This window comes from Sturnira hondurensis, unplaced genomic scaffold, assembly GCF_014824575.4.
Source record: "Sturnira hondurensis isolate 20B ecotype Veracruz unplaced genomic scaffold, ASM1482457v3 Scaffold0007865, whole genome shotgun sequence".
Classification (NCBI taxonomy): domain Eukaryota; kingdom Metazoa; phylum Chordata; class Mammalia; order Chiroptera; family Phyllostomidae; genus Sturnira; species Sturnira hondurensis.
Window position 1 is genome coordinate 11,810,139 of NW_028080496.1, and position 20,745 is coordinate 11,830,883.

A 20,745-nucleotide genomic window follows, 5' to 3' on the forward strand; every position below is an offset into this window, starting at 1 on the left:
GGGCCTTGGTTTGGATTTTGGTGAGTGGGCCGCCACTGCTGCCTGGCCGCCACTGGCTGTCCCTGGGAAAGCCGAGACCTGCGCTCGTCAGGGGGCCCTTGGCCTGGTGGGCGCCGGAAGGGCCCCTCGGAGGCAGCAGCCGTCTGCCAGCCGTGTGCGGCGGGGCTCTCAGTGAGCTCCGGCCTCCAGGCAAACTTGTCTGCAGACCCCATCAGACCGACAAGGGCAAAGAGCTGGGAAAGCTAAGAGGGGCCCCGGCCCCGGTGAGTTGGAAGATTGTAGCAGAGAGGGGACAGGAGGGGGACTCCACCCTGCACAGCCCTTCTCTGCCCGTCCAGCTGTGGCTTTGCTTGTGTCCAGTCCTCCAGCTCCGGGAAGTTGCAGCCCCTCTAGTTCAGTGCCATCTTAGCTCAGAGGGACCAGGCCCCACTGGGGACAGAGGGGACACGGGAAGCAGAGACGTACCCGTCACCAACCCGGGACCTCCGGATCCCAGCATGCTTGTGTTGGCGTTGTAAAGACTTCATTGAATGGCTGCCTTCTGTGCTGTTTCGGTTTGGCCGTTTTCAGGTTTTTCTCTTTTCCCTTGGCTTTTAGTTTCCCGGTCTCACTCTGTCGCGGCTGCCTATGCCCATCGGCACCAGCCCGCACAGCCCCGGGAGCCGGATGCCTGGAAAAGCCAGCAGTGCGTGGGGCTGGAGGTCTCACGGGAGGTCTCCAAAGAGCGGCCACGCTCGGCAGCGGATGGCAAAGCCCACACAGACACCCGGGTCTCAGTGGCCAAGTTTTTGGAGCATGCCAGCTCTACCCTCACCCCCGAAGCGCGGCAAATGGCAGTCACCTCCGAGGAGTGCCACCTTTCGCGTGTCTGCTCTGGATCAGGTGTGAAGCGGTCACCGGTCTAGACGTGACCTCTGACAGGCCAGGTAGCAGAGCCGCCTTGCTGGAAACCAGTATGCATGTGGGGAGAGGCCAATGGCCTACAGGGGCCTCGGGGTGGCTCAGGGGGCTGCTGTTCTGGCCTTCTTGGGGGTGACACAGAGCGGGAGGGGGGCCCTCTCCTGTCTTTCGTGGACTGTGATTTTGTCAAGCAGATGGCACTTTGCACTGACAGGTGCCAGGGGAACCCACTGGCAGGCAACTGTCATGGAATGAAGACACTAAGTGCTTTCAAACCCAGGGCCGCAGAACCCAGACTCCTCTCACTCCCAACCCCGTTTGCCGCGGCGTCAAGGGGACAGAGGCAACATCTAGTGACAAGGCTGTGCCCCCGTGCGCTGTTCCCCCCTCGGTCTCAGCCTTGCGTCTGTGCTGGGCCCGTGCTCCATCCGCAGGGCTGTAGGCTGCCGTGCCCACCAGTGTACGGAGGTCCGGCTGTGGTGGGGGGGCTTTGCGGGGGGGGGGGCCTGGCTGCCTGCCCTCCCACCCTCCTTGGGGCGCCTCCCTCTCTGGCACACTCTGCACTCTCTCTAACTAGCTCTGGTATTACAGAGCAGACCTGCACCACTGAATTCAAAACCTCGAGCCCTGGTGACAAGCCCCCTTCCCGGGTTTCCTTGGTGTCTGGGGGTGGAGGCCTGGTCTCCTAATCTGAGAAAGTGCGTCCCTGGGGGCCCAGCCATGTCTTCACATGCACATACCCACTGGGCCGGGTCTGCGGGAGCAGGTAGGCCAGCCTCTGGCCAGCAGCTCAGACACCTTGAACTTGGGCACTTTGGCAGCACTAGCGACTGCCACTGTCCAGCCGTGGCCCTGGAGCAGCTCTGTCCTCGAGAAACTTCTACAGCCCGGGGCACACCTGCAACTGCGCCACCCACAACAGCTGCCACCAGCACCTGGACCACCACTGTAGCCAGTGGCCCCTGTGAGGGACAAGGCGGCAGAGTCGGGGCAGGCGGAGGGCTGGCTGGTGCTCACTGTGCTTGGTGCCTGTGTCTGTGTTGTCGGAAACTGAGGAGGGGACACCGAGCCCCCTGCGGCACCAGGAACAGAGGCTAGGGGAAGGACACCACTGTGATTGGCCGCCACCACCCATAGGCGTGGGAGCCAGAGCTGTGGGTCCGCCTTCTGATGACAACCAGACAGATGTCCCAGAGGTAAATTTCAGAGCACTTTATTCAGACTATGACACGGGACACTTTAGTCAGACTATGACACAGGAAGTCTGTTTTCTGATTTTTCTCAGTGGAAGGTTTTTCAAGTCCCCCAAAGCCAGTCCCTTGGCCAAGAAGTTACTTGGTGTTTCCAAGGGGCGTCCCCTGAGATCTGCCAGCAGCGCCCGATGCCCTGGCCCTGGGGGAGGCCCTTTCCAGTGTCTCTGGTGTCCTAGGGTCCCTGGCTGGGCCTTCTGGGGGCCAGTGTGCGGCTGCCAGACCTGGCCCCTCCCACCCCCAACCCTTGGGGGCGCCCCGGCAAGGATGTCTCTACCGAGAAGCCTGGGTGAGGAGCCCCTGGGCAACCGGCCTGGTGCTCGCTGTCATTTGCTGCTTCTCCCTCCTCCTCTGCCGTCTGCCCATCTGCCCCTGCAGCCCCCTAAGGGCAGTGGGTGGTGTCTGGCCCAAAGCCCACGTCCACAGCCCCTCCGCTCAGGTCTGGGTCTTGCTCTCATACAGCAGGGCCCCCCTGGCCCAGGGTCCCTTGTGTCCCCAGGGCCCAGGGAAGAGGGGTGCAATAGGGCCCCTGAGAATGGGCTGGGACCCCACGCACCAGCTCTGGAACCCATGGCCCAGCTCTGCTCAGTGGCACTGGGAGCCCTGGACCACATGGGAGGACCACCAAGGGACTGCTGGCTCCCACCCCCATCACAGGCACACCCTTTCCCCTGGTGAAGACCACAGTGGGACCCCCACCCGCAGGGACCTGTATGTACAGGCCTGGGTGCTCTCAGGGCCCCTCCTGTGACCCACAGGGGACCGCAGTCTGTGCAAACTCTGCCCTTCTCCCCGGAGGGGGGGCGGTGAGATGCTCAGGTGGGGGGTGCTCTGGGCCCATCTCTGTGGCAGACTGGGGGCGGGGACACTCCCTCTACCAGGACCTCAGGTCCCCCCACTGCTGGCCAGAAACCGCGTCCCAGAACGCTCATTTCAAACAGACGTGTGCCCCTCCCCTACCGGTCGGTTCACAGCTGCTGCTACTGAGGCGGAACTTCCCGGACGTTGTTTCCCAGCCCCAGGAGGCCCGTGCGCACACTGGGAGGTTGTATTTATTTGATGTGCCTCAAGGTGTTTTCACAGTGGTCGGTGTTTTAATAAAAACTCTTTCTGGCCTCGGGTCTCTGAGGTGTGAGTGCGGTAGAGACAGCGGCAGCGCCTGTGGGCCTGGTGGGGAGCAGGGCCCTGAGGCGGGTGCAGGCTGGCTGGGCAGTCGGGACACCCTGGGCCGGCCAGCTGGGCCTCCTGGGGTGGGGAGGGCAGGTGCCCAGCTGCACAGGGGTCCTGCCAGCACTGCCCTGCCCCTCCACGCCTGCGACCTCTGAGGCCAGCAGGCCCTGCCTCAAAGCTCTTGAATTTGGACTTTAAAAAATTTTTAATTTTATCTATCTTTAGAGGGGAAGGGAAGGACAGAAGGAGGGAAATACCAATGTATGGCTGCCTCTCATGCATCCCCTGCTGGGAACTGGCCTGCAACCCAGGCACGTGCCCTGACTGGGAATCGAACCTCGATCGTGTGGTTTGCAGGCCTGAGCTCAATCCACTGAGCCACACCAGCCAGGGCTGGACTTTTCTTAAGTGTGTATTGTAGCATGGGACCCTCCCCCCTGGGGGTGCCCACAGCAGGGAGTGCGGGCGGCCTGAGGCCCCCAGCTCACACTCAGCCCTGCCCCACGCCAGGTGAGCCCAGGACTGTGGCCCCGGACCGAGAGAACCTATGCGAGAGCCATAGAGGCCCCAGGTGTTCCAGACAGGCTGCCAGGACCTGCAGGTAGGGACCCTGCTGGGCACAGTGGTCCGACCTTGTTTCACGCACACCCACACACAGTCTCACACGTGCGCACCGCTCCAGGAGGGAGTGTCCATTTCACCTGGGGCGCCCGCTGCACAGTCAGCAGCCTGTCTCACTCCCGGGACCCTGTGGACAAGGGGCAGGCCTGGGGCCTTGTCACCAGGGTCATCCTGCCGTGGGGAGCCCTGAGGCCCAGGCACCGGGGCCACCACACAGCTCAGGGTGGGTGGACAGCCTGTTGCCCCCTCCCTGTGGACACACCAGCCAGGCAGAAGTCCCCTCGTCGTGAGTTCGCATTTATTAGTGACGTTAGCGAGTCTCCCAAAGGCGGTTGCATGCAACACACAGGTCATCCTGGAACACAGGGGTCCTAGCGCTTCAGGGTGGTAAGGCTTCTGAGTCACAGTGTATCTTCCAGGCCGGGGCCAGGGTGGAGACCCCGGGCTGCGTGGCGTCCGCTGGCACCGCCCCGTGGGGGCTGCACGGGGCTGGCGGGGGCGGCCTGCACGCGCTCGCATACTGGTGACAGTGCCCGGGGGTGGCGGAGGGCTATGTGTGTGTGGGGACACGAATGTGTCCCTGGGGGCAGGGCACGCCCAGGTAGGTGAGGACAGGCCACCTGGGGACCCTCGAGTCCGAAGAACCACCTGTCGGGACGCAAAGTCAAACCAGCGGTGGTCTCTCAGGAGCGACGGAGTTTCAATGTGTGGCTGTCACCCTTTGTGTGACTCGGGAACGGCTCCTTCCTCCAAGTTCCACATGATCGTGGCCCCGGACCTCAATCATGATGCCCCGCCTCCCGAGGACATGGCAGCGGCACCATCGGCCCTTTGGGGGGCTTCGGGGAGGACAGACAGGCCACACCACAGAGATACCGACACACCTTGTCAGTCTCGATGAGAAACGGGTCAGAATGCGGCAAAATCCTGGTCCAGTCGGCAGACACTGGTGCCCGTGACGCTCCTCCTCCAACAGACGCAGCCCTCGTGTCAGGAAAAAGGTGGGGGGGGGACGAGGGTGCCCCTCGGGGAGCCAGCGTCCTCGGGTGGGCTGCAGGGGCAGGTCCAGGCCGGCCCCCGGCTCGGCTGGGCCCAGGCGCAGGGCCTAGATGTACAGCGGGGTCTCCTGGCCCGTGAGGAGCCTGAACATGGCAGCCGGCATGGTTTTCATGTGGATCTGCCGACAAGAGGCAGGTTGTGGCTCTCCCCACCCAGCCCCACCGCCCACAGGTGTGTCCATCCCACCCGGAGGGTTTCCTGTGTGAAGGAAGGCGTGGCCGGTGGTGACCACCCCAACCGAGGGGCCTGGAGTCTCACCTCTCCGACCGAGTTGGACAGAGCCTGCACAATCTTCTCGTGGGCTGTGGCCACCACGCTCTGCCCGTTGATCTCGATGATGCGGTGGCCGACACGGACGCCCCCTCGCTCGGCGATGCCTCCCCGCATGAGGCTGCAGATCTAAGCAGATGTGTCAGGTCAGCTCGCCATCCCCTCAGGGACTCCCTCCTGTCACAGCCACTGTCATCACCCCCACTCGCCAGCTGGAGTTTGGGGGCGCAAGTGTGTGGCGGGGCCCTAAGGTCACAGGGCACCCCTCTCGGGAGGAAGAGAGAGGCAGTGAGAGCTGGGCTACCCTGGCCTGTCTGCGAACGCACGCCTCGCAGTCTGCGTGCGGCGGAGCTGGAAATGGAAAAGGCACGCGAGCAAGACTAACTCAGACGTTAGCAAACTTTTCCAGGGACTCAGGGGAGCCTGGCTGTGTGGCGTAGTTGGCGGGTACGGCGGTCCCTGCGGGCTCAGCAGGAGGAGAAACCGGCCGCTGTGAAGGCCGCTGTGCACTCCTGGGCACGGTTATGGACACACCCGCCTTGGTGCTGCTCCCAGAGGCCTGCACACTTGCGTGCCCACTGACACCCTGACTGGCACACGAGTGTCTGATGACAGCTGACAGCCGGCCCCACGCCCAGTCCTGGCCCCGTCACTTGCAGCTGGGAGCCTTGGGACAAGTGACTTCACCTCCCCGTGCAACGGTGATAGGTAATGCCACCTGACTGTACCGGTCTCACAGGAACCAGCTCCACGGAGCTGCCATGGGAGAAGAGCGTATCCACAGGGTGGCCGTCACCTCCTGGTCCCTACAGCTGATAGGCAGGTGGACCAGTGTCCCCAGCAGAGGAGCCAGGGGCCTAGCAGCACCAGAAACCAGGAGATGCGGCAGACGGGAAGAGCAGATGTCCCGAGAGGTGAGACTGGGGGCCGTCTGTTACAGCAGCAAGTGCGCACTAACCCAGGGGGACAGACGGGCCTGCAGCCCACGCCCTGCACCTCTACCAGCTCCGGACGTGCCTGCCGCACAGTGGGACAGCGAGGAGAGTTCCGTCTCAGTGCCACCGCCCTCTAGGTTCTCCCGGAACCGAGGACATCGCGCTCACCCCGGCCCCCCACAGGCCCAGCACAGGACACAGGAACCGGGAACTGCAGACTGAAGCTCCCTGGCCTGAGAAGCGGGCACGGACTTGGGGGCAGACCAATGTGCTCTCCAGTCCTGGGTGACCTCCTCCTGGAAGCCCTCCTGCCTCGTGCACGGGTATGACCGGGTGAGCAAGAAAATGCACGAAGCAATACGTGGACATCTGACGCCGCCACAGGTTGTGTGTGTCTCCACTGTGATGGCCGAGGGAGGCCCACTGCCCCGCACCCAGATCTGCCCCAGCGTGGGGGCGGCCAAGGCCGGGGAGTGGACTCACGATTCCATTCTGCACACTGAAGCCCAGCTGGTACTTGAGGTCTGGCCGCTTGATGAGGACCGTGGTGACCGGCGGGCAGCTGACGATGTTCAGCTTCACCTGCGTCTGGTTCTTCAGACCCTGTGAGCGCGGGGACAGGAGCTGGCTGAGCCCCCCATGTGACACTGCGCACAACCTGCCCTGGCACCAGGGTCCCCTGGGCAGCACCCCCTGTCCACAGCATCCCCAGTGATGGCCCAGTGCTGACTGTGAGGTGGGGACAGGGCTCAGGTGCCTGGGGTCCCCACGGCTGCAGCTTCTGCTTCCTCTGTGGGCCGGGCGTGACCCCTGGAGGGGGTGGTGACCAAGTGCCCGGTAGCCACAGCCACCCGAGCCTCCAGCACCCTTGTCCACAAGGCCACCCCCGGGCCAGCTTGCGGGGCCTGCTCTGCTCTGCACTACAGGGCCACATGTCGGTTTGGCCCAGGATCCCTGAGACCGAGAGGTGCCAAAGCCCTGGGGCCGCCGGCCTGCGCCCCGTCTGTGGGGGCTAAAGCTGCAGGCTCACAGGTCAGACCCTCACTCAGGCTGCCTCCCTCGCTGAAGGCCTGCCTCGCAGACCCACACAGGGACCCAGGTGGAGCAGGCCGGGGGGCCGCCAGGACCCCAGCCCTTGATGAGGGAAACTGAACGTGCCCCGGGGCTGCCCCGACTCCCGCAGTGCAGGGCGGGGCGCGGGGCCTACCTTGATGATGCCCTGGCAGGTGGCGAGGGGCAGCCCCACCAGGCTGGTGCCGTTGATGGACATGATCTGGTCGCCGATGCTCAGCTTCCCCGAGCGGGCGGCGGGGCCGCCGTTCATCATGTTGGCCAGGATGACGGTGGGCAGGATGGAGCCCCAGCCGGACTCCACCACCACCACACCCAGGATCTCGCCCTTGAGCTTCTCCAGCTGCAGCTGCAAGGTGGCAGCGCAGGTGAGCGGGCCGCACGGGGGCCAGGTCCAGACTGCTGCCCTGCCCCCACCCCACGCAGGCCCTGGGTCCACGCAGGCGCGTCCTCAGACCCCGGCTTGCATTCATCTGGAGAAGTCCTCCTCTCGGCTCCGGCTCCCAGGGTCACGCTCTCAGAGCTGCCCGACAAGAAGCCGGGCCCACTTCCCTCATTCCACAGGGTCACTCCCTCATCCACCCATTCAACAGTGTTGGGGCACGTGCGCACCCCCACGCCCCCAGGGCTTGAGCTCCTCCATCTCAGGAGACCCCCCGGGGGCCCCCCTATTGGCAGAGCACCCGAGTTCTCTGCTGGGAGCTGCCTCCCACGTGCTCTTCAGAAACCTCCCTGGGGCGCACAGCCTGCAGTAACAGGCGGGTTTTCAAGGTCGTTAAGGCTGATTGTAATCAGCCTGTTTGTTGCAGCATCACCTCATTTCACACACAAGTGCTCCCCTCCCCAGGCAGGAGCCAGAGGCGGGTTGGGCAGCACCTCAGCCTGCGGTGGAGGTGGGGGGCCTGCTCGCACCCGAGCCTCCGCCACGCCCCAGGCTCACCTCCTTACAGTTCTCGGAGTTGGAGAAGTGGACGAGGTCGTCGTTGTACATCTCCTGGGTGCTGATGATGTCGCTGTACTCCTTCTGGCTCAGGTCCTCGGGGTTGATGCCGTTGGCCCGCAGGAACTCCTGGTAGGCCACGCTGAAGGCCTGGCCGATGGACTGGGCGATCAGCTGGGCCTGCGGGCGGGGCCCTCCTCAGCAGCTGGCATGGGACTGGGGACTGGGGCCTGGAGCCAGGACCCTGGGCCGGGGAAAGCCACACCCCCACCAGCGCCCCTCCCCAGGGGGACCGTCTGTGGCCTGTACCTGCCAGGGCCCCGTCCTGCCTGCCCGCCGCCCCCCCCCCCCGCCCACGGCTAAGAGTCNTGCCTGGGCCCCGTCCTGCCCCCCCCCCCCCCCCGCGGCTCGGAGTCACAGACGTTCTAAGGCAAAGCACAGTGTCAAATAAAGTCTGCGGAAGTCATATATCATCTGTCGGACGTCAGCTGGTGGTGCTCTCCTCAGCGACTGGACTGTCTTTTCTCTGTACCCGTCTCCTTCCAAAAGTGCACCGGGGCTGGGTTCCCCGTGGAGCCCGCACATGGCTCACTGCCTGCCCACCGGTCCTTCCTCCCCAGCGGCTGAGGCCTGGGGGGCTCCACGGGCAAATCGCCCTGTTTCAACGGGACCATGAGTGTGGACACTGCCACATATCTGACACCGACCATCGCCGCAGGTGTGCAGAGGCCGTCAGAGGGCGAGAGCTTAGGACCTGCACCCCTGGGAAGTGTCTGGGACCTTCACAGCTGTGACGCTTGTGACAGCAGGAGACTCTCGGTGGCCTCTCAGCCCCCAGCGGGGCTGCCTCCCACCCAGCAGCTCTGGTCTACCCTCAACCACCTCCCCAGCTCCCACCAAGGGGGCCCCCTGCGTAGGCACCCTCAGCAAACCTCAGGGGAGCAGGGCCCAAACAAGTGAGAACATGGTATCAAACCCGGGGCAGCTCTTCCTGACCAGGCCCTGCAGTGGACAGCCCTGCCTGCCTCCCCAAGTGGACCCTGAACACCTCGGGGGGGACCTACCTGGCTCTGTCACTAAACCAGCATTTTGACGTTGCTGACCTGAGAGGGGGCCAGTGCCCGGGGACTACTGGGTGTCACCTGGGGACGCCGCAGCCTGCACACCCCTGAGAACCGCCAAGCCCCTGCAGATGCTGAGAATGGGCCTTGGGGAGGGCAGAGTGGGGACCTGGAGGCCAGGACTGGCCCTGCCTCCCTGGGGTCACAGGGCTGGTGGCCATGCAGGCCACAGGTCTGTCTGCACCTACCGAGGCACCCCGGCTTTGAAAAGCGGCCTGGGAGCGCCACCTCTGTGCCTGTAGGTGGATGGGAGTCTGGCTCCCACTGTCCTCAGACTCTGCCTTGCATCCCGCCAGGACAGCCAGCCCCACCCCAGACAGCGAGGCCACCGCGCCAGGGGCAGGGGGCAGCCCAGGAGCCTGAGCATCCCTGCACATGCCATAGCCCCCTCCCTGGAACCAGGGTGGGACACACTCAGAACCCTGTCACCCAGGGGCTCCCCTGTCCCCCGCTTCCGGCCAGGGCCCAGGGGAGTCCCCCGTCATGAGGCCCAGAGCCCATCCCTGGCAGGTGGGGACCTTGCACAGCCCAAGAGGTGGCCTCCTGTGGGGTCCCAGCTCGGTCACCTATGCCCTTGCCTCCCCTGGCCTGGAGGGGAAACTGAGGCTCGAAGAGCATTGCCGGGGTCCTCAGTGCTGCCCCCCGTTTTCCCCCAAGTGTCCTATCTGATATCACAGGCCTCGGGCCGGCCGGGTCCTACACTCTTGCCCCCCACACCTTACTGGGGGCCTTCTCTCCCTCCTTCAGGGATAAGGACACACACCCCTCAGCCTTCACCCCAGAGCTGATGGCAAGACCACAGCAGCGTCCCTGGCTTGGACCCTCAGTATGGCGGTGTCCTGCTGCCACCCCCCCCAGCCCCGAGCCACAACAAAGTGCCATCTGGTGTCCCAGACACCGCACACAGAGGAGGGGACGGGGGTACAAACCAGGAGCCTGTGTTTAAACAACTGTACACGGCCACAGCCTCAGAGCGCTTCTGGTGACTTCAGGGTCCCAGCAAGGGGACTGGTGACTGCCTGTGCCCACCCTGCCCTCACTTACAGAACATCGGGACCCTTCCCCTAGGCACCAGGTTCCACAGATGCCCTCCAGCCCGGACATGAGCGAGAACGCCCTTCCCAGGTGTCCACAGAAGAGGGAGAACTGTCTGAACATTCGCCCCCCAGGTCAGCCAGCAGCGGCCTTCCCGGGTCCTCGGGCAGGTCCACCTGCAGGGGTAGCACAAGGACCCGGCCCGTGGCGCCCTATCTGTCCCTGTGCCAACTACAGGCCCAGAGAGCACCCCCCCAAACCCCCCACTTCAAGAACGGAGTGCAAGACCTCCAGGTCCCTAAGCAAGTCTACCGCCTTTTAAACTGCCGAATTGCTTTTCCTTGCACCCCAAGTGAAAGCAGAGCTAGAGGGAAGGGCAGAGATGCCTCCCCTGATGCGGGCCAGGCAGGTGCGGATGCTGCGTCCCGCCAGCAGCAAAGTGAGCCCAGGCCACGTCGTGTTAGGAGGGAAGAGGCGTGTCAGGCTCCTGCCCATGGCTCTCCCAGCACCTCTGACCGTGGTCCACCCTGGACCCAGCGCCCAATGAACTGGCATCACGATGCGACGTTAAGACCCTGGTCCCACCGTCTGCCAACTCAGAGCCAGAAAACCGCCACTGGGCCCGTGACACCCAGGGAGGCGCCCGGTCCCTCGCCCTGTGGGGAGGGCCCCACCCCGCTGCGGCGACTCACGTCCTCCGACTCGAACACGTGGCACACCATCTTGTACTGCTTCCTCCCCTCCTGCGCCCCGGGCGTGGTCTCGATGCAGTCCTGCGAGGCCGAGCGCGGCATGCGGCGCCGGGCCATCAGCACCACGATGTTGCCGATGTCCGCGATGTAGGAGATGGTGCGCAGGGCGTGGTCCATCATGGTTTCCTGCAGGGCAGGGTCTGCGTCAGGGAGGGCCCGGCTGAAGGGCCCTCGCATCCCCACGGCTTCTCGGCCCCTGCACCCTGGCTGTGGGGGTGTAGGGGGGCCGGACCACTCGACCTGAGCCTCTGCTCCACGCACTGTGGGGGCTGAGCAGCATCCCCAGCCTCCGCCCCCGAGAAGCCAGGGGCACCCACCACCTCCCCACGATGTGACACCCACAGAGACCTCCAGCCTTTGTGAAATGCCCTGGGCAGACGGGCCGCCCCAGGCTGAGAACCAGAGCCTTAGTTCAGAGCTCCCGACAGGACGCCCCTGGAGCAGGGTGCTGGGCGGGGCTGTCGTCCAGAGCGGGGCCTGCCCTGTGGCGAGGCCCGTCCCCACCGAGCAGAGGCCACTGTGGCTGTGGAGGAGGGTCCCTTCCCCGCAAAGCGTGTGCCTGGCCCGGACCTCCAGCGAGTAGAGGGGATGCCTCATGGCACGGCCAGGGGACACCACAGCAGTGGACTCCCGCTCAGTCCCTCGGCCCCTGGGGGCCATCACCTGATGGCTTTTGTCCTCCAACAGGAACCTGCCCAACACTTCACCCCGCCCCCAGCCGACCAGGCGGCCACCTTGGCACTGGGAAACCAATCGCTCTGTCACGCCTTTGTCCCCGTCCCACAAAAGGCCGGGTGTTCCCGCAATCTCCGAAGCCCTTCCCCTCCCCGAGAGTCATCTTTGCAGTGAATGCCGCTCCGCGTCTGTCTCCACGGAGCGGGGCTGTTCTCGCGCCAAGGCTGTGGGGGGGCGTTATGGCCACAAGGCCATTTCAGGACAGGACAGCAGAAAGGGACCGTCGGGTGGCTCTTCAGCACCCTCTGATCCCCGGCCCCTGTGAGAAGTGCCCAGATCCATCTCCAGGTGTTGGAAATGCGCTTCTTTCCCAGGTCCCAGCGCCCTCCCAGGAGGACACAACAATTGGCCGATATATGGCACCTACCAAAGTGGCTGCCAGCCCCTCCTCTGCCCTGACCCCTGCAGCCCCCACAACCTCCCACCTGTGTCCCCTTCCCGGCCCCTGAGCCGGTGCCACAAGGCTGTCAAACCACCTTCCTGTGGCAACGCCCCCCCCCCAGACATGCTCGTGGCTGACAGACATGCCCGGGCACCTCCAAGGGGCACCTGGAGGTGCCCTGGCCATTCCAACAACGGCCTTCACTCGCTCACCTGTGTGTCCGCATTCAACACCTTGATCCGCTGGGTGGAGATGAAGAGGTCCACTTCGGTCAGGGTCTGCGCATCCCCCTCAGAATTCTAAGGAAGAACAGTGGATACAGTCAGAGACCAGGAGCCCCAGCTTCAACAAAGCCCGACAGCTCTGTGCTGGCCCGAGCACCCCTACAGGGACACGCAGGGCAGGCTCGGGGCGGCCCTCGGGGACCCTCAGTGTGCACTCGGCAGCGAGTGAGCTCGGGAGGTGGGGAGCAGGAGGAGGGAGGAGGGTCGGCTGGCAGGAGCTGAGCAGGAGGGGGACCCGGCACCCAGGGCTGGAGTCGCAGCGGCCAGAGGGCCGTCTCTCCACCCCCCAAGACCAGTCAGATTCACAGAGGCATGCTCTGCGCCCCGGGCTCCGTGCCCCGGATTTGGTATCTGAGTATCCCCAGGAAATGGGGAAGACGTTTTCAAAGAAGTTGCATTCAAACGTCAGCATTTTCTTCCAATCAAAGCAGCCAGTCATGCCCACGCCCCGAGAGCCAGCTTGGTCCCCGCCTTCCAAACACCCTCAGGGAAGCCAGACCCCCATCCGGGCTGCATGTGGCCCTCCTAGGGATGCAGGACAGGCTGGAAGGCGCTGTCACACAGGGGCCCCTGTTCTGTCACCTCCTAGAGTACGCTCACCATCCGGCCATTAGTGCGAACACAGGGGAAGCCCTGGAAGCCTGGGGAGCAACTCAGGTTCCCCCCAAGCCCGACAGCCCCTCTGGTCGGCGCATCTGGGGGACTCTGATTACTACTGCAGCGCGCAGGTGTTGCTTGAGCACCTTCGACACACGACGGGGGCAGATCGTTCTTTGTGGTCGCCCAGGAGCCCACAGTTGCTGTATCTCCGACTTGCAGAGAGCAAGAAGCTGTGACATAATTTCTCACTGGCAAATCTGGGCTCCCAAATGCCCCTGCCGGCAATTCCTCAAGTCCGGCGGGTCACAGGCAGCCCCCTGCCACAGTGACAAATCTGTGTTTCTGCCGCATTCAAGGGGAAAGTCTTCCGGGCCGTTTGGCTCGCCACCAGGTGGCACTGCTTTCAGACAGCTCCAAAAAAACAAGAGGATCCAAAATATGCTCGTGGCAAACAGTCTGCAGGACTGTGGAGCGACTCTTTTCCCTGGTTTTAAAAATCGGTTATATTCCACATCCAGATGCTTTTAAAGGTTGTATCCTGGGACTGTAGTCCAAACCCTCCTTGGTGAAAAGCAGGTCAGGACAGGAGCAGCGAAGGGGCAGGCAGACTGTGGTTTTTCATTTTCCAGCCAGTTCTGGGGGAAATGCAAGCTGCACTCAAACTGGGGAGCGAACGTGGGACACTGAACCCTGACTGAGGAAGGAACTGGGCCAGGTCAGGGTCACAGTCACACTCCCTGCTGGGACGGAGCAGACCCCACAGAGGGACCCAGAAAATAGGGTGGGCACATGTGTGGACGGGACCCTGACCAGAGAGTCAGCAGTGAGTCTGGGCTCGGGGAGCACCTCCCGTCATCATTTGCTTGGCCCGCTGTGGGCAGATCAGAAGAGGGGTCCTTGGCAATGAACTTGAGCATGGGGCAGATGGGCTGGCCTTGCTGCTGAGGCTGCTCGGAGCCCCATCTGCCTGCACCCAGACCAGCCCCACTGGGACAGAAGTGTCACCACAGAGGAAAGAGAGCCCCAGGCAGGGTCCTCTGGCCACACCCCCAGGAAACTTGGCTCCAGGCGTGGATGGAGGGCTAAACCTCTTGCTGTTTAAGCTACAAGCCAGGGCTGGGAGCTTTCTCACACAGGGCACTTGCTACTTCCTGTGTGGGGGCGGCTGTGTGGGGGACAGTTAGAAAGTGCCCCGCCTTTACCGGGTGACCAGGTTCACAAACACAGGACAGAGGGGCGGCCGCTTTCTGTGGGTCTGTCCCTGCCCCAGAGAGATTTCACCAGAGACGCGTCTCCTGGGAGAACTGAACTTCTCATCCACTAGATTTAGTGAATTAAACTTAATGAGTCTTTAAATATCGGAACAATTTAATTAACTCTCTGCAGGAGGCCGAGGCAAATGCCACACTTAAAAACGCCTATGCAAAACAGTAACATCGCCACATTAACCACGTTCCAGCACATTCCAGCACATTCCGGCACACAGCGCCTCAAGGATGAAAAAGACAAAAGGGGTATGATTGCAGTCCTCTGTCAGCGAAGGGTTTGAAAAAAAGTGTGGTTTGACCCAAAAGTCTAGTGTTTATCTCAAGGGCGGAGGAAACACCCTTCGCCAGGGTATCTGCTTCTGGGGGGAACCCACCTCCCACCCCCCCACCTGCACCGCACAAGCCACAGACACACAAGCAAGGCCCGCAGTCCTACACACCGCTTTTTTCTTGATTTTAGCAGCTTTCTGCATCCTCTGAACAGCATGTGAGAGAGAAAACAAAGACAAACACGTGGGCGCCAAGAGAATGGGGGGGCGGCAGCTCTGTGCTCCATGCCCCAGGGCTCAGACCTCGGCCGGGGGACAGGTGGGCAGCCAGGCCCTTGGTGGGCAAGCACGCGAGAGGCCCCACACATCCCTTAAGCGCCCCAGACGCCACCAACCCCCGGGTCTGCAGGGGGGCCGGGGCGGGGCAGAGGACAGTGGGGGCAGAGCGCGCCGCCTGCAGAGCTGCAGGGCCCCGCGGGCGGGCTCAGTGCTGCCCTCTGGTGGGCTCAGGAGCCACATTCCTCCCCCTCGGTTAGGAGAGGTCAGGACAGGGGAGGGGCAGACTCAGTTCGTCACCCCACAGGGGGACAGCAACCGTGGTCCACCGCACCCCTCCCCCTCTGACCCTACGACCTTCTGGCCAAGCGTGGCTGCACCCAGAGCTCAAGTAGGCCCCAGTTTCCTGGAGGTCACAAAGTGAAAGGAAACATGATGTCTGTCTCCCTTTAAGCGGGCAGCACCCTGAACGGCGCTAAGGGCCCAGGCTGTCGGACCGGGACACGAACCCCAGGTACCACGTCCTACGAGAGAGGATGCCTCCCCGCATCCTCTCTCACACATCCTGCTGCCCCCAGAGCGGGGTTGCGGGCAGGGGCCGGGGCAGTTCCTCATTACGGAACGAGGAATGTGGCCCCGGCCCAGCACCCTCCTGCGTGAGGCCAAAGGCCCCCCCCCGCCCCCCCCACCCCGCACCTGGGGCTTTCCCGCCGAGGGCCGTGGGTCCGAGTTGGATGCACCGCCAGGCCCTGGCCCCCGTCCCTGGCCCCGCCCCTACCTTGACCCGGCTGACAGCCTCCTGTGCTTGCATCATCCGGATGTTTTTGGAGGGGTTCCGCTCCGAGAGCAGCTGGGTGGACCCCAGGTAGTTGGCAGCGAAGATGATCCCATCGATGAGGTCTTCTGGCTCGCAGGGGCCTGGAACTGAAGGGGCGAGGTCAGCCTCCGCCCGAAGGTCAGAGGACGACGGGGTGGCAGGAAGGGGACGGAGGGGGGCAGTGTGGGCGGTGCGAGACGCCACCAGCCCTCAGGCCAGAAAACTGCGCACAGACTCTGTCAGGAGGACAATTCCGGGACCCAGGCCGCTCGGGACCCAGTGCCACCTCCGAGATGACCGCCAGGTGCTCCAACTCCAGGAGGCTCCCGTTCCCCAATGCGGCGCCATCCCTGTGCCTTCCCCGGAACCCTCTAGAACTCAGGATGGTGAGAGAAACTGCCGTCACCCTCTGATTCCTCGAGAGCCTTCTCTGCCTGTGCTCTTGGGTCTCCTGCCCACTGTGTGTGTTCATATATATATATATATATATATACATACACACATACACACACACACACACACACACACACACACACACCCCCAGGTCACGCCGCCGTGAGGGGACACTGACTTCGGGCAGATGAGAACTCCCCTGCGTGTCTTCTGGGGAGTGAACCCCTCTGACAGACACAGGCCGCCGCCCCCACCCACAGGCCCAGCCCTGCCCTTTGCGGGGGGAGGGGGCTGCCTGACCCCTGCCAGGCTGCACCACTGGGTTTGGCTCGGCTGCTCCTTCCATCGCGGGCACTTTGGTCCCCGGCCTGGAGGCGACAGACCCCCCCCTGCTGGGCAGGGCTGGGAACACAGAGCAGAGGGCGCACGGGGAGGGGGAGGCAGAAGGAACCCCTCCCTGTGCACGCACCTGGAGCCCTGGTTCAGTCAGGCTCCCTGGGTCTGTCATTTGCCAGCAGTCACCTATGGTGGGGTCAGTCACTCCCTCCCTGCAGTGACAGCTACTGACCAGTAGATGGCATCACTTTGCTCTGCAGGAAAGGCCTGGGGGTCCCAGCAGCCCTGGGGTAACTGCCCCACCTCAGCCGGCACCAGAACTGGCCTTGGCAAGTGTCCCCATGTCCCATCTGGAGAGTGCAGGCTTGCATGGCACCCCATGGGCCCCCAACCCCTGGGGTGGGGGAGAGGCCTTCCCTTCCACTCAACTACCTGCCAAGGCTGCTGTCTTTGAACTCCCCATCTGCCAGACCCTCGGTGAGCTCACTGGCCCGTCCTGAGGTCCCCGTTCTGTTGCAATCTCTGTTCCTGAGTAGATTTAGTCAAGCCGGGCCCCATCTCACCCTGCAGTGAGCCTCGCCAGGTCTGGGCCCAGCTGGGGACACAGAGTCATGTGGGCACAGTGTGCCCACCTGGCACCCACAGGCATCTGCTCCCTGGGGAGATGCCGGGGAGGGGTCAGGGCTTTGCTACAACTGCAAGCAGCACTCAGCCACTCCTCTAGGGGGCGCCTGTCATCCCCATCCTGCTCTTTCTCGAACAGGAACCGGTCCTGCAAGGGATCCTGAAGCACTGGCCTGCCTGGCGGACCCGGCCCCCCACACGTTAGGGAAGAAAACCAAGAGGCGGAGAAGAGCAGAGCAGGTGGGGGGAGGGTGGCTCGGTCCTGCAGACACAGCCCTCAGCTCGGGTCACAAAGGCGGAAGCAAAAATCGAACAGCTTTGCCACCAGGCGAATGCAGTCGGCTGGCATTTGAGAGTATGACCTGTTCTTACTGGGGGCTCAGCTCCTGAGCCACCCCTGGGCTGAGACGGCCACGGGAGTCAGGAGGACGAAGGACCAGAGACGGAGGATTAGAGAGAGGCAGTCTCCCAGAGGGCGGTTCCTCCTTTCTGCTTTCTTGCCCCGACCTTTACACTTGCATGGGTGTGAGTAGAATGTGTCCGTGAGGAGAATAAGGTGCCCCATCCCTTCCTGTGGGGCCTTCGGCTGTGGCCCGTGGGGACGCCAGAGGCCTGCTGACTCTGCACAGGGCGGGGGTGGGGCCCCCAGAGCTGTGCTTGGAGCCCCGCCCCTGATACCCCACCCCGCCCCAGGAAGGTGGGTGTGGACAGAGGCTCCAGTGACTGTTCTCGCCTCAGGGGGTCTCGTGAGCCCCCAGACCAGTGCCTGTTTCCCTGGGGCTGTGGCAGGGGTTGCTGAGAATGAGGCGTGCACCCAGAGGGCCTCCAGCCCACGGAGTGGGCCTCCGTGTCCCAACTGCACCCACCATGACAGCCAAAGTCGCGTTGGTGGCTCTGCCCAGGATCGCCCTTGCCAGTGCAGGGACTGTGCAGTTCGGAGCCCGGCCCTGTCTATGGACAGTGCTCCATGACAAATGCAGAGCTCACAGGCTGAGGCTGGCCCCACAGGCCCAGAGTGAAAGCACCAGGGTGGCCCGTGGTAAATGCCAGGAAGGGCACAGTGCCGAGGAAGAAGCCAGGGACGCGCTTTGAGCTGAGGTCTGCAGGGCACACAGGAACCAACAAGCCACGGAAGGAAGCAGGAGGGCCTTCCAGGCTAAGGCAGGGGCAGGCACACATGCCCTGGGGTCACAGGGAGTGCGGAGCCGCAGGTGAGCCACAAAAGATGCGCACACCTGGGCGGGCGTAGGCCGGCAGCCGCAACGAGCTGAGGACACAGACAAAGCAGCGGCCAGATGTGAGGACCCTGGGGCCACACCTGGCACTGTCCCTACAGGGTGTCGGTCAGGGAAGTGGCCCAACCATGCTGGCTTCAGAAAGTAACTCTGGCTGCAGAGAGGCGAAGAGCAGAGAGCAAGGAAGGAGAGGGACTGGGAGGCTGCTGCGGGTCCTGGCAAGTGGTGGGGTGGTGGTGTTGGTGACGACGATGGTGAGGACCAGGGTGACGGCGCCTGAGAGCCATGACAGACTGGACACTTTCAACGGGACCAGAAGACCAACCGCAGTGCAAGGCGAGGACAGGAGGGCTGGGCAGCAGGACTGGACAGACAGAGCTGCCACTCACAGGGAGGGGACCTGTGAGTGGGCTGCGCTCGGGGGGTGGGGATTCCGGGCAAGTTCACTTGCAGGAGCCAGGAGTCATCCGAAAGCAGCTGGGCAGACAGCCGGACTCGGGAGCACAAATGCACGAGTGTTGCGTCCAGCGCGGGGGCAGACCTGGCTGAATTGTCAGGGCAGATGGGGGCCCAGGGTGGGGAGGGCCCAGGACTAGCCCTTCGGAGCAGCTACACCCCATGGGTGGGCAGAGGGAGGCGAACTGGCAACCCAGAAGCAGGGCAGACTGGCGGAGAGGACAGAGAGGTCAGAGAGAGGACAGAGAGAGGTCAGGAGAGCAGAGCCGCAGGGCGGGAGGTTCAGCCAGCTGCTAGCGGGAGAACAGAGAGCCCTTTTGTTCTGAGCAAAGTGACAAGGAAGCTGGTCATGACCTTGGAGAGCTGTTGGAGGAGACCAGGCAGAAGCCAGCCGGTAAACTGGGGGGGTGTGCAGACACTGAGGCAGCCATTTCCAAACTCCGGTTAAGGAGACACTGGTGGCTGTGGACAGACCCAGGACAGGACAGACGTGCTCCACAGCCAGCAGAGGGGAAGTGGGTGCAACAGGAGAGAGAAGATGCCCAAAGGGGCGAGGGCCCAACGTGCAGAGGGGACTCCGTGCGACTGGGAGCAGGGGAGCTGCTGGTGGCGGCTGATCTGGAGGAGAGGCCAGAGGAGTGCCGAAGCCACACGCCACAGAAGCGCCAGATCGGCGCAAGAGCTGGCCCTGGGGAGGGGCCTAGAAGGGACAGAGAGGCAGGAGGGGAGGAACGTCAGAGCTGAGAAACTGGCCCCCAGAGGAGACCTGCTGTGCACAGCCCCGAGCATGGTCTCCAGGCCCTGGAAGGGGCCCTGCCTGCCGGGAACACCTCCCCCACGCACCAGCCTGCCCCCCACATCACCGCACACCATGCCTCCAAGCACCCCCCATTACTGGTGATGCCAAATGGCTGACAGAGAAGAGATGCTGTCTGAATAAGCAGACCCACAGGACGGTCTCCGGCGGGAGGCTGTGCCCAGGTCTGCAGGTCTGTGTGGCACTTCTGACACCACACGGGTGAGACAAAGCCCCTGGCCACGGCGGGGGGTGGAGGGAAGAGAAGCAACAACATTGAGTCAAAGTTGAACTCAATACCACGCACAGGCTGCCCAGGACAGGCCCTACGCACGGGCTTGCCCCTGGAGGGAAGGCAAAGGGAGAAGAAAACCGGCAAAAACAGGAAAACGCAGGAGGCTGCGCACTGCAGGGACAAAACCTGGGACCACCCCAATCTCCCTCGCCGGGGACCGCTGCCGCCCAGGGCGGGACTGGCATGTACTGCGTCTCATCTCCGGAATGTCCTATTAAGTACGACACAGGAGACGGAGACAAGGAGGTCAAATTCATCCCCGTCTGCCTAAGAAAGGAGAAGAGCCGCTTAGGATAGAAATACAGGAAACGTCAGCACGGATCATCGCCAGAGGGGAGGCAGATGTCGCGGCCTGTGCTGCTTGGGGGGTCTCCTCTCGGGGCCGCTCGGTGTATGGAGTTGCACCGCGTGGTAAAGTGCATTCAGAGGAAAGCGAATCCAGAGGCGCGTCCAGCCTGGCGAGCCCACGCGGAGAGGAACTAGTTCGAACGATCTGAAGGCACCGTGATATGAGGGTCCCGCCCTCGAGGGCTGCAGGCCAAAGGCCAAGGTCAGTGCCAACACATCTTCCACGGCCCCCGCGGTCAGATGTGCCTGGATGCTGGCGCGGTTCTGCTGAGACCGCTGTATGACTAGTGGGTCAAAACGAATGCGGGACTACGTTCGTGTGCGTCAGGAGGAGGGTTGGGGACAAATGTCAGAACTACGTGCCGTCCTGACACAGGGCCGGCGTCGATCAGCATGTTCATCTTAAGCACAGTCTACCAGTCAGGTGCACTGTTGTGTATGTTTGCAGTTATTGATGATGTCATTAAATGGATGGATCTTTCAAAAACTTGTCATTTTTGAATGTGA

At 63.3% G+C, this 20,745-nt stretch overlaps 2 protein-coding genes across 6 annotated transcripts in view; one reads left to right on the forward strand and one right to left on the reverse strand.

The window, feature by feature from the left end:
• ENTREP2 (endosomal transmembrane epsin interactor 2) overlaps window positions 1-2,475 on the forward strand; it is a 196,076-nt gene extending 193,601 nt beyond the window's left edge. For both annotated transcript variants that reach the window (XM_037053770.1, XM_037053771.1), the window contains one exon: window positions 598-2,475. In XM_037053770.1, coding sequence (XP_036909665.1) covers window positions 598-905 — 308 coding nt within the window. In that variant the 3' untranslated portion in view covers window positions 906-2,475. The remainder of the gene's footprint in view (window positions 1-597) is intronic.
• A 1,747-nt stretch (window positions 2,476-4,222) lies between these two features.
• The window catches only part of APBA2 (amyloid beta precursor protein binding family A member 2), a 79,515-nt gene continuing 62,992 nt past the window's right edge, over window positions 4,223-20,745 (reverse strand). For 3 of the 4 annotated variants that reach the window (XM_037053776.1, XM_037053774.1, XM_037053775.1), the window contains 9 exons: window positions 15,717-15,862; window positions 14,834-14,869; window positions 12,454-12,540; window positions 11,065-11,250; window positions 8,217-8,396; window positions 7,413-7,625; window positions 6,689-6,808; window positions 5,259-5,399; window positions 4,223-5,118 (listed from right to left, as the gene is read on the reverse strand). In XM_037053776.1, coding sequence (XP_036909671.1) covers window positions 5,047-5,118; window positions 5,259-5,399; window positions 6,689-6,808; window positions 7,413-7,625; window positions 8,217-8,396; window positions 11,065-11,250; window positions 12,454-12,540; window positions 14,834-14,869; window positions 15,717-15,862 — 1,181 coding nt within the window. In that variant the 3' untranslated portion in view covers window positions 4,223-5,046. The remainder of the gene's footprint in view (window positions 5,119-5,258; window positions 5,400-6,688; window positions 6,809-7,412; window positions 7,626-8,216; window positions 8,397-11,064; window positions 11,251-12,453; window positions 12,541-14,833; window positions 14,870-15,716; window positions 15,863-20,745) is intronic. The other variant, XM_037053777.1, reaches the window with a different exon arrangement.